Consider the following 13,200-nt stretch of genomic DNA (forward strand, 5'->3'; position numbering starts at 1 on the left):
CCTGCTGATGTATGCCAGCACTGCTTAAAAAAAAATTGCAGCAAAAAGAAGAGGCAAGGACTGGTGCAGGGGGAGGAAAAAGGGCGAGCGAGCCGGCTCCATCACATCACTGCTCGGGTCCCAAAATATTGGGGGTGCTTGAGCACCCATAGCACCCACAGAGTCTGCGCCTTTGTCTGTAGCAGAAGCTTCATTTTAAACAATAGTGCCTCATAAATGTGTGAACAGAGGCCCATGCTGCTTCCTCACAAATGTCTTGTGTAGAGGAAAATTCCAAATGACCTACAGAGATGTTACATTACATGAAAATGTCATATGTGCTTTAGAATAACAAAAAGCAATGAAGTCTGCAATTCAAGTGGATAGTGTTCTCTCATGTATTGGTACACCCCTATTATTCAAGTTTTAAATGAGAAATCTGAGAAGGTTATGCAGAGATTACATTCACTTTATGTAGCTTTGTAGGACTCTTTTGCAGTCTAGGGTGTGCAGCTTATTATGCTCAGCAGTAAGATGTTGCAGCTGCTAAAACACTGGTAAGACAATAGCTCAATACCATTTTTGGCAAGGACTTTGGACATGTTCTTAAGACCACTCGGTCAAGAACTGAGGATAAGGACGACAGTGAACCAAGCCAGGAAATTCGCTAATTCACTAAGTTGCTTTGCTGAGGATATTGCAAAACAAATAAAGCATTCTAAGGTAATAATGTTAAATTAAGTCTGACGACTCTAATGGTCCAAATGGCAGTTCCATAAATTGGGTTACATCCAAGTTGAAACCCCATTGCTATGTTGGTGTCCTGAACAGAGACCTGAAATTGTGCAGGCCCATCATATACCTATCTACTAGAAGATGCCTAGATATTGGCTGTTTGTCTATAAATGACCTAGAGATGGAAGTAACTAGTGAGGTAATTAAATCTGCTGATGACACAAAGTTAATCAAAGTCATTAAATCGCGGGAGGATTGTTAAAAATTACAAGAGGAACTTACGAGACTGGGAGTCTAAATGGCAGATGACATTTAATGTGAGCAAGTGTAAAGTGATGCATGTGGGAAAGAGGAACCCGAATTATAGCTACGTCATGCAAGGTTCCACGTTAGGAGTCACGGACCAAGAAAGGGATCTAGGCGTCGTCGTTGATGATACATTGAAACCTTCTGCTCAGTGTGCTGCTGCGGCTAAGAAAGCACATAGAATGTTAGGTATTATTAGGAAAGGAATGGGAAACAAAAATGAGGATGTTATAATGCCTTTGTATCGCTCCATGGTGTGACCGCACCTCGAATATTGTGTTGAATTCTGGTCGTCGCATCTCAAAAAAGATATAATGGAATTAGAAAAGGTGCAGAGTAGAGAGTTGCACGGGGACAGAAATCGTACCCATCCCCGCCCGTCCCTGCTAGAATCTCACCCATCCCCACCCGTCCCCACTGGAATCTTACCCATCCCCGCAAAAATTTAACCCATCCCAACCCGTCCCTTCAAGAATTTAACCCATCCCCACAAGAATTTAATGGTACATAAAAGAAAATTCTGGTTAGCTCCCTCAGTCTCTCTCTGGATTTGAGCCACATCACTGTAGGCAAGGAAGAAATGGAAGCTGAAACACTCTGGTGTGCACATGTAAGATTTGTCTCTGATTTCTGGCACTGTGTGCTGAGAGGTCACCACATGCACACGCCAGTAGGTCAGGTAACATCCGATGCTCTTGCCTGTGTCAGAGCTGAGGTCTGCGCGTCAGCCCGGGAGCAAAGAGGATTAATTGTAACATAGTAAGTGACAGCAAATAAAGACCTCAACGAACCATCCAGTCTGCCCAATAGTCACACTAATTATCAATTCATGATTCAATCAACAAGTGTGATATTATATACTTTCTTTCGTGTTTCTGGAACATAGACCATAGAAGTCTATCTGGCCCTATACTTATGTTCCAACTGCTGGAGTTCTCATTGAAGCCTACTCCAGTCTATTCATCTTCTCATTTCTGGGATACAGACCGTAAAATCTGTCCAGCAGTGTCCTTACGTTCCAGCCACTGAAGTTGCTGTCTACGCCCTTTCTAGCCCATCCTAAACCAGACTGCCATATATTAGACACAGACCATACAAGTCTGCCCGGTATCGGCCCTAATTAATCACAGCCAGAGTCGCCATCTAAGCGTCACTTGACACATCCACACACATGCAGCCATTTAAGGTTAGGATTTTTATAATTTCCATTTTCTAATTAGAGATCCTCTGTGTTCATCCCAAGCCTTTTTGAATTCCATCATCATTTGTGTCTCTACCACCTCCTTAATGGAAGACTTTCCACATTTGTGCTGTTAAAGCAAGAAGGAATAGGAGGAGGAGGAGACAGCACTCAAGGTACTCGGTAGATGAGAGGCTGATGAAGTGCAACTTACACTTCCATGGGAACCCTGCAGAACTGCTTCCATCCCCATGGGAACCCCGCAGAACTGCTTCCGTCCCTGCGGGAATCCCACAAACCCCGTTCCCGTGCAGCTCTCTAGTGCAGAGAAGGGTGAAGAAAATGATAAAGGGGATGGGATGACTTCCCTATGAGGAAAGGCTAAAGCGGCTAGGGCTCTTCAGCTTGGAGAAAAGGCGGCTGAGGGGAGATATGATAGAGGTCTATAAAATAATGAGTGGAGTTGAACGGGTAGATGTGAAGCGTCTGTTTACGTTTTCCAAAAATACTAGGACTAGGGGGCATGCGATGAAGCTACAATGTAGTAAATTTAAAACGAATCATAGAAAATGTTTCTTCACTTGACGTGTAATTAAATTCGAATTCGTTGCCAGAGAAAGTGGTAAAGGCGGTTAGCTTAGCGGAGTTTAAAAAAGGTTTGGATGGCTTCCTAAAAGAAAAGTCCATAGACCATTATTAAATGGACTATGGGAAAATCCACTATTTCTGGGATAAGCAGTATAAAATCTTTTTTACATTTTTGGGATCTTGCCAGGTATTTGTGACCTGGATTGGCCACTGTTGGAAACAGGATGCTGGGTGGACCTTTGGTCTTTCCCACTATGGCAATACTTATGTACTTATGTAGGATTACTGGAATAATATGCACCCCACCAGTATATATTACAGGTATGTAAACTAAATTGATCTGACAAATCACAGAACCATTTAATATGACAAGGAGAAATTTTCTTTCCTTTAGTTCCATCAGACCAGTCCAAAACCTGTGGGTTATGCCTGTTGACCAGTGGATGGAGACACAGGGAAAAAAAAAAAAAAGAAGAAATCCTGCATATTTGCCCAATAAAGACATCATGTTAGATGCCCAGTATGTCGAATGAAAAATAATGGGCCATCTTTTTCCATTTCCTTTGAGTTGTTGTACTAATAATATTCATCAATCCTGAAAAGTTAAACTGCTATAGAAAATGGAATTTCTCCTTCCTTAGCATTCTCCCCAGACTAGTCTAGAACCTGTAGGGTGTATCAAAGCAACTCCCAAGATGGGTGGAATTCCCAGATCCTTGCCCAAATAATTTGTCCCAAGGACAGTATACAGTCATGCTCCTACCTGGAGCCAACAATGCTTTGTGAATGTAAGAAGGAACATCTATATCAACGGTCTGCAGAGATCGCAAGTATCGCTCGCTGCTCTGCCTATGACATCAAAACATCTCTGGCAGCTAGGTTTTAAACCTTAGGCGGTCGCTTCCTTTTGAAATCAAATATATATATGTGCCCAAGAAATATTACCTCAACCATGGGGCAATGATAGTTTTAGAAGTTGGTATGCCTTACCTGAAACCTGCAAAGAGAAAACTCAATCTGCTCAACCCTGGAAATTGGTTGGTGACATCAATGTACTTCTAAAGTACACAAAGGATATGGAGCAAAAGTAAAGATTTGATCTACCTGAAATGAGGACACCACCTTTGGAAGAAAGGACAGAATTGTTTAATTGGCATTCCTGCTTTTGCAAACTGGAGACAGGGCACGCTAAAAACTTGTAGCTCAAAATTCTCTTAGAAGAGATAGAAACCAAACATAAATACATAAAGGGTGAGATTCTTCCAAGACCCTTCTTATATTGGGGGTGGGGGGGAAGTGGGGGGGTCAAAAGACGGAAGTCCGAGCATCTTAAGCAGCAGAATCAAATTCCACTTAGGCAGAGGCTGAACAAATTTCCACTTCGGATTCAGCATTGAAACCAACCCAAAATATAGGTTCGGGTTTCAGCTGAAAATACCTGTACATTTTTGGCAGAAAATGAAACCATAGTGCCATCACCATTTTTACAATGTAGCCAGTGAGGGCATGAACAATTCAGAATGCTCCTGCTCCGAAGAGGCCAGTAGGCCATCAGGGCTTTTAGAAGGTAGGCCTGGGAAGGGTTTTCTGTCAAGGAGGTTGAGGAGTGCTCAAGGGAATGGCAGCAGCCACAGCCATGGTTTTGGTTCTCGCCAAAACTGAGTGGCGAATTTTGACCACAGATTCAGTTTCGCCCGAACAAGCATCACCAATTTTGGTCAACTTCTACACTCAGAACATAAAGAAGCTTATTTTCAAAACATATAGACTTACAAAGTTATATAGTAACATATGTAACTTTGTAAGTCTATGTGCTTTGAAAATGAGCACTATAATGTCCCACCTTAGAGAAGGTGCACTACATAAGGATGAAATGTTCAAGAGAACCTTTCAGTGGCCTTGAAAACATGACAATGTTGCAACTTGAACTTAAGGACCCTCAAGCTATTTCTACTTGGATTCTGACCTGAAAAAAAGAAAGATGTGAAAGATTCAACATGCGGAGAATTGCCTCCTCAGATTACCACTTCTCAAGATTCACCAAATTCTCAAGTATGCTAAAGAGGAAAGGCGGTTCTGATGTAGCATGATATGAGTTTAATTGTCAGAGTTATTGATTTTGCTGGATCAGATACAAATGTATCAAGGTGCAAACCTTAAAGTATTAAACCATAGTATTTTGTTATCAAAATACTAAGACAGCTGGAGTTGCACAGCATATGTTCTCCATTTCTACCTCCTGGTTGATGGACACATCATCCACAAACTCTGGACTGGTCTGGTAGGACTAAAGGAAAAAAATTAGCAGGTAAGACCTAATTTCTCCTAATAAAGCTGGATAAATCATCAGAAACAGAGCTATGGAACGGGAGCTTAAATAATCTTATCTTCACTCAGAAATTACCTTTCCACTTCCACTATATCCTCAGCAAGGGTCTGTGAAATTCCTGCTTAAAAGCAATTCTACTATCAGTTTTATCCCAGAATGTTTGGATGAAACACTGCAACAATAAATCAAACCACCACAGTTCTTAAATTTCTCCAAAGCAAGCATTTGATTCTGAAACACAGCCACGTTAGGACCTCAGTTTTAAGTTTTTGAACTGGGTCCTCTGCTTTTATGCCTTTTGCCCTTTTGAAAATGTTTTATAGATTTAGTCATAGTTATTAAATGGTTTTACAATGTATTATATTAGCTTTCCTTCTCTAGGGCCAACAGCTGCACTGCACTGCCCTTACAGATGGACTGGGTAGTAACCAGTCTGCATCTACCATATAATTGCACCGTTGATCCCTCTCTGTTACATAGATACATATACAGGTCACTCAGTCTTGGCTTTTCCATAGACTCTGTGCATTTGTCCCTTCCCACCAGCATTACGACCACTACACAGCCATCAGTAACACATACCTTAGAACTCAACGCCACATACAGTGTGAAAGGATCAACGTGCATGCACTCTGAGGATCTGCGAATGCGATCCTTCCGTGGCACAATGCTTCCACCCCTTTGGTATACGGGGATCTGAAAAAGAACACAGCAATGGTTAGCACGTAACTGAGGATCATATATAAGGCCAGCGACCAAGCTCTAGAAAGTGTACTTACACTGTTCAGAGTGACCGGCAGATACATGGTCTGAGGAGCCACGTACTTCTGATGAGTATGAACATCGTACCAAACCTGCAACAGTGTAGGAAGACAAGTTTGTCACAGAGAGAGGGATGCCAAGAAATACCCACCAGAAAGAGAGAGAGGGATGTTGCAAATTGCAAGTAGAAGCATCGTGGATCAAAGGGCTCTTCACAATATACAGGAATCTGGACACAGAGACTCACCTCTCCATTCCCTGGAAGATACATCTGTACACCACGAGCTCCCTGCTCGCTCACTGGATGTGCCAGCAATGCAGACCCTGAAAATGAAACTAGCATTAGGGAAGATCCTGAGGAAGCATCTCATTCCAGTGCATGGCTACAATATTGCCTCTTCCTTTAGGCACCATAGAACCCCCCTCCCCTGAAACCAGCACTAATCCTAGAGGCTCTCCTGCAACCTCAGACATACTGACAAAACATGGTAGAGATACACTGGACTTCAAAAAAATGGGACCACTGGAGGTTAGAAACCACAGGAAAGAAAAAAATAGTAAGATCCATTCGCACTACTGGAGGACCTTTGAAACCCCCTGTGTAAGCAAAGCAAAGGGATTTCTGGCCATCTCATTACTTTACCACAAGAGCTATGAACATGCAAGCCACTTACCCACTAAGAACTGGTCATCAATGTTAAAGGTAATGACATCATCAGGAAACTCCACCCACAGGGGTCTGAAAGACAGTGAGCATGCAGCACAGAAAGGAAACTATTAGAGGCTTGCCCTCAAGTCCACCTGTCTTTTCCAGGTTCTCTCTCTGTCTCTGCTCTCCTTATCCCTATCCCCACATAGGAAGGCTGCCTCCTTCCAGGTGAATCTTCAGTGTTGGCTGTTGGAGGATGATACAGTGACAGTTTTCATCTTCTCTTCCTCCTCTCCAGGCCTTCATGACCAAACCCTAACAACACTGATGGATACCCTTGCATGCCTGTGCCTCTTCACTCTCCTTTCTGATCTCCCTTTGCATGCCCATGCCCTTTCCCTCCCTCCCCTTGCATGCAAGTGCCCCTACCTTTCCCTCGCATGCCCGTGCCCTTTCCTCCCCTCCCCTTCTGATCTCCCCTCGCATGATCATGCCCCTTCCCTTCCTCTCACATGCCCGTGCCCCTTCTGATCTCCCCTTACATATTCGTGTCCCTTCCCTCTCCTTCTGATCTCCCTTCACATACCTGTGCCCCTTCCCTCCCCTCTCTCATCTCATGCCCTTTTCCCTACCCTTGCTATTTGCCTCTCCCCATGTGCCAGTGTCAATGCCCACTCCCTCCCTCCTCTTCCGGGTTTCCTTTCTTTATGGGATCAATGCTTCCTCCACTCCCTTGTCTCCTCTCCCCATTTATCCATGTCCCCTCTGTATCTCACCTCATCACAGGCTCGCCAGTGTGGTAGCTCTGGTAGAAAAGTGTGTACCAATAAGGAAGCAGTGCATAGCGCTGACGAATGGCACTACGGATCAGCTGCTTATTCTCCTCTCCAAAGAGCCAGGGTTCCCTGCGGGTGGTGTCCAGATGTGCATGGGCACGAAAAAAGGGTTGGTATGCCCCCATTTGGTACCAGCGCACCAACAGCTCTGTGCTCGGGTTTTTAAAAAATCCTCCAATATCAGCTGAAAAATGGAAGAAGAAGAGAACAGTGAGAACCTCTGTGGATGAAGCACAGAGGTGCTTCTCCAAAATCGGACTCTTTTGCAGTACACATCTAAGCCAAAGCAGTGACCTGGCCACACCACGCAGAGGTGAAAGTGTAGGAAGGGCAGAGAACAACAAATTATCAGAAAGAGGACTAGAAATGTCTCTCTCCAACATCTCCATCAGTCTCACACACTACACCCACAGTGCTGCACTCACCCCCACAGAAGGAGATTCCAACGAGGCCCAGACTCAGGCACATGGGAACTGAAATCTTCAAATGATCCCACTCAGCAGCATTATCTCCTGTCCAAACGGCACCTGCAGGGCAAAGGGAGTATGAAAATTTGCAGTAACACTTTGCCACCCATCATCATTCCCCCATCTCCACAGCATCCACAGGGAGAAGACAGAAAGTGAAGTTGCTTATCTGTAATGGGTGGGGGGGGGGGGGGGGGGGAGTCTCCATACACAGCAGGGGAATGCAGACACTTTAGTTGGTCACATCATTCATAGAAGCCAATATGCTGCAGTTCTCCCCTAGCTTAAATTCAAATTCTTACTGTTCTAGGCATGTGCAGACTCCTACATGAAGGTGACCTACCAGTGTGGATTGAGATCAAGTCGTACTATAGCTGATGTAAGGAGGAGGTGGAATAGCGTAGATCAGTTACGCCAGAGGGTGGGGTAATGTATCTAAATTCCCCTGTAGTCTACGGAGAATCCCCTTTACAGGTAAACAACTTCGCTTTCTCCACAGACAACCAGGTAAAATGCAGGCACATTAGTTGGTGAATCTCTAGCTGTGGGTCACTGTGGTGGATGTTGTTGTGCAACCCATGGAGTGCAGGTGGCGGAGTAGATGATTAGAAGGCAAAGAGATTTTAAAGTACTGCTTGCCTAAAAGCAATATCTCTTGCAGAATTAGAGTCCAAGTCTATTCCAGCAGAAAATGCAGGCAGTGCTTAATGAAAGCATGGAGAGATGACCAAGTGGCTGTGGATCCGAGGTGTACCACAGACAGCAATGGCACAAGCACCAGAAAGGGTGGGTTGAAAGCTGACTGAAGTAATAGAAGATTATGCAGTCTGATATCTAGTTGCAGATTATATGCTTGGAGGCTTGCAGCCAGTGTTGTTCAAAGTACTAGGTCAAAGTACTTAAGTAAAGTAAAAATAAATAAATATATATTTTAATACTTAAATAAAACTACAGTGAAGAATACATTAAAAAATTTACTTAAGTAAAAAAGTAATTGCCTAATAATACTTTTTGAGTAAAAAGTAAAAGCACTGCAACTACAGAGATCCGGGAAATTATAGACCGGTGAGTCTGACGTCGGTGCCGGGCAAGATGGTGGAGGCTATTATTAAGAATAAAATTGCAGAGCATATACAAAAACATGGACTGATGAGACAAAGTCAGCACGGATTTAGTGAAGGGAAGTCTTGCCTCACCAATCTAATGCATTTTTTTGAGGGGGTAAGCAAACATGTGGACAATGGGGAGCCGGTTGATATTGTATATCTGGATTTTCAGAAGGCGTTTGACAAAGTGCCGCACGAAAGACTCCTGAAGAAATTGCAGAGTCATGGAATCGGAGGTAGGGTATTATTATGGATTAAGAACTGGTTGAAAGATAGGAAGCAGAGAGTAGGATTGCGTGGCCAGTATTCTCAGTGGAGGAGGGTAGTTAGTGGGGTCCCGCAGGGGTCTGTGCTGGGTCCGTTGCTTTTTAATGTATTTATAAATGACCTAGAGATGGGAATAACTAGTGAGGTAATTAAATTCGCCGATGACACAAAATTATTCAGGGTCGTCAAGTCGCAGGAGGAATGTGAACGATTACAGGAGGACCTTGCGAGACTGGGAGAATGGGCGTGCAAGTGGCAGATGAAGTTCAATGTTGACAAGTGCAAAGTGATGCATGTGGGTAAGAGGAACCCGAATTATAGCTACGTCTTGCAAGGTTCCGCGTTAGGAGTTACAGATCAAGAAAGGGATCTGGGTGTCGTCGTCGATGATACGCTGAAACCTTCTGCTCAGTGTGCTGCTGCGGCTAGGAAAGCGAATAGAATGTTGGGTGTTATTAGGAAGGGTATGGAGTCCAGGTGTGCGGATGTTATAATGCCGTTGTATCGCTCCATGGTGCGACCGCACCTGGAGTATTGTGTTCAGTACTGGTCTCCGTATCTCAAAAAAGATATAGTAGAATTGGAAAAGGTACAGCGAAGGGCGACGAAAATGATAGTGGGGATGGGACGACTTTCCTACGAAGAGAGGCTGAGAAGGCTAGGGCTTTTCAGCTTGGAGAAGAGACGGCTGAGGGGAGATATGATAGAAGTGTATAAAATAATGAGTGGAATGGATCGGGTGGATGTGAAGCGACTGTTCACGCTATCCAAAAATACTAGGACTAGAGGGCATGAGTTGAAGCTACAGTGTGGTAAATTTAAAACGAATCGGAGAAAATTTTTCTTCACCCAACGTGTAATTAGACTCTGGAATTCGTTGCCGGAGAACGTGGTACGGGCGGTTAGCTTGACGGAGTTTAAAAAGGGGTTAGATAGATTCCTAAAGGACAAGTCCATAGACCGCTATTAAATGGACTTGGAAAAATTCCGCATTTTTAGGTATAACTTGTCTGGAATGTTTTTACGTTTGGGGAGCGTGCCAGGTGCCCTTGACCTGGATTGGCCACTGTCGGTGACAGGATGCTGGGCTAGATGGACCTTTGGTCTTTCCCAGTATAGCACTACTTATGTACTTATGTATCATTTTTATCCCAACAACTTTATTGCTCTACAATTCAATTCACTTTGCTTTTAGTAAAACTACATTTTTGAAAATGACCGTCACTCATGTGAGTGTGAGTCACTAATCCAGCACAGCTAAAAAATTTCAACAGCTGCAGTAGCAGAAAGTGGATTGTTCAGTCTGATAAAAAGTTCCTTCAAATCAGGTCAGGTTACAATATTACTGATGTCTTCAGACTGGATCTGCAGGTTATGACCAAGGGAATCTCTGAAACACTTCAGTTCTATATAGGAAAGAGCATTTTATTACCATTATTGTCATTATCAATGGAATTAGAAGTGGTGCTGTTTAATTCATCACTTGCATCTTCACCTTTGTTATCATCATCATGCTGTCCAGTTACAGAGAACACTTTCACAAAGTTGGAATCATTGTGTTGTTCTAACAATTTTTTGTCTGATGTTTGAATATCTTCAAGAACTGATGCAAGAACATTAAATGTGTGGGAACCTTTCAGTCTTAAGCCCAGACAAGCAAACTTCCTCTCTAAAGACTCTTATCGATCCAGTGGACAGTCACCCTAATGTAAAATTTCCCATGGGATGACGAGCAGTGTGTTTGTTAGAGACAGTGGCGGTCCTAGGTCGGCTGCCACCCAGGGAAGATCGCCGCTGCGCATCCCCTCCCCCCCCCCCCCCCAGCACATTGCTCTTATCTCAACCCTGCCCCGGAACAGAAAGTAAAATCAGAGGGAGCAGGGAACTGGTGGAGTGCACCCGGGGGCATGCACTCGGAGCAGACTGCCTCCACCACCCCACCCTCGGTACGCCACTGGGTAGAGACATAGATGTCTGTTCACCAAGAATTGCTTCTAGCTTAAGCTTTATCTCTGGTTTAAAAGGACCCAACTCATCACTGTTCTGCTTGGCTGGAGACCAGTAACCAGGTCAACAAACACTGTTCTTATAGGCTATATTCACTGAACAGCAAAATTTAAGATTTGATGATCCACTGTATGCGTGATGTGGTTTGCAATAACAAAATCCAGTTTTGCTGTTTCATTTGGTTTACTGAGGAATTGTCATTTACATCTCCCTTCCGCGTTTACTTTTAACTGTAAGCATCAGATGTAACTGAGTAATAGTAGTAAAAATTGGTGAAATTATTACTTCAGTAAAAGTAACACGTTATCCTGTACTTATTTACAAGTAACAGTACCAAAACTTTTACTTAAGTACAGTAACTAGTTACACTTACTTAGTTACTATACAACACTGCTCGCAGCCTAGGATTGTTTGGGTTGAAGGCAGCGTTTCCCAAACTGTGTGCCACAGCAAACTCACAGGGGTGCCATGCAAGGAGATGGAAGATGCTGAATAAGACCAGTGAATCCTTGCTCCCCACCCCCATGCTGCTGCCCGACGCACAGTTCACCCAAAGCTGCAACTGAGAAACAATGCAGCTGTGATTCATAATCACTGCCTGTGCCTGCCCTGCAGGTTTCCCTCTGCCACATCCCGCCCTCACTTACATCACTTCCTGTTTCCTCACTGGTGGAACATGGCTGAGGGAAGCCTGTAGGGCCGATGTAGGCAGCGAATATGAATTGCTGCTGTGGCCAGTGACACCTCGAAGTGGGATGGGGGTTCACAGAGAGAAGCAGATGCCATGAAAATGACTCTAGCAAGCCCAGGTATTTTTCTCACATTGCAAAGCTGCCAATGCCAATTACAGACCTCCTGTCACAACTTCCCACACCCATCCTCTCCCTCAATTCCCCACAAAATCTCCTCCTCTCTCTTCCATGCTTACCCTTCACCCTCCTCCCCCTTTTCTTGAAAGCCCCTATCCCTCAAATGAGCAGGCTTGAGGCTCAGCCTTCTTACTGGCCCTTTACCAAAAACTCATTTAACCACATAGGGGCCCTTAACATATATGATTTTAAGACTAAATGATATTTTAATATTAAGATCAATAATATCAAACATTTTGAAGGTAGTATGCATATTGTTTGCCTCTGATGTAGTAGCTATAAGCCGGCGGTGGTGATGGCGGCGGCAGGGGGGGCAATTGTTATGTATTTCTTCTGACTTAGGGTGCATGAAAAAATGACTGACACACTAAGGGCGCCTTGAGCCGAGAAAGTTTGGGAACCACTGAGTTGAAGGTGACAAATAGTTGCAAACCCTTGTAAAGAGCCTCAGTTTCTCTCAGATAGAAGAGCAAGGTACACTTACAGTCCAGAGTATGGAGTGCTTCTTCTGAAGGAGTGGAATGAGGTTTTAGGAAGAAAGCAAAGGAGGACAACAGATTGGTTCAACTGGAAGTTGAAGACTATCTTTGGGAGGAATTTGAGGTGGGCACAGAGTAGCACCTTACTGTAGAGGAACTGGGTGTAAGGAGGGTAGGTTACTAGAGCCTGTGATTCGCTAACATGTCTGGCCGACATGATGGCTATAAGAAACACTGTCTTCCAAGTGAGATGCTTTATAGACGCCACTTCAAGGGGCATAAGCATGGCAAGAATGACAATGAGGTCCCATGCTGGTAGATGACCTCAAACTGGAGGGGATAGGATGTTCATGAGTCGCCCTCATGAAACAAGTCCAGGATGAATGGAAACAGCTTTATCGTGAACCAGGTCATGGTAGGCGGCAATGGGAGCAAGGTGACTTTGAGGCCTGAGAGTTCTAGGAGGTAGGTGAACAGCAGAGGAAGGGGACATGAGAACGGATTAGGGCCTCAGGAGTGCACCCAGTTGGAGAAGCGGGTCCATTTGAATCGATAGAAGCACTTGGTGGAGGCTTGTGAGCTGAGAGGAAAACGTCCTTGACCTCAAGAGTCAGTTGACAGTTGTCTATACTGTCATGGAA

General features: G+C 44.2%; 1 protein-coding gene across 1 annotated transcript in view; it reads right to left on the reverse strand.

The window, feature by feature from the left end:
- Positions 1 to 13,200, reverse strand: part of GANAB (glucosidase II alpha subunit) — a 75,677-nt gene that overhangs the window by 13,401 nt on the left and 49,076 nt on the right. Inside the window, 6 exon segments of the mRNA XM_030217502.1 lie at positions 5,700 to 5,813; positions 5,897 to 5,971; positions 6,127 to 6,203; positions 6,554 to 6,618; positions 7,305 to 7,548; positions 7,790 to 7,891. Of these exon segments, the coding sequence (XP_030073362.1) occupies positions 5,700 to 5,813; positions 5,897 to 5,971; positions 6,127 to 6,203; positions 6,554 to 6,618; positions 7,305 to 7,548; positions 7,790 to 7,891 (677 nt within the window).

The sequence above is a fragment of the Microcaecilia unicolor genome, chromosome 11 (assembly GCF_901765095.1).
Source record: "Microcaecilia unicolor chromosome 11, aMicUni1.1, whole genome shotgun sequence".
In the NCBI taxonomy this organism is placed as follows: Eukaryota; Metazoa; Chordata; class Amphibia; order Gymnophiona; family Siphonopidae; genus Microcaecilia; species Microcaecilia unicolor.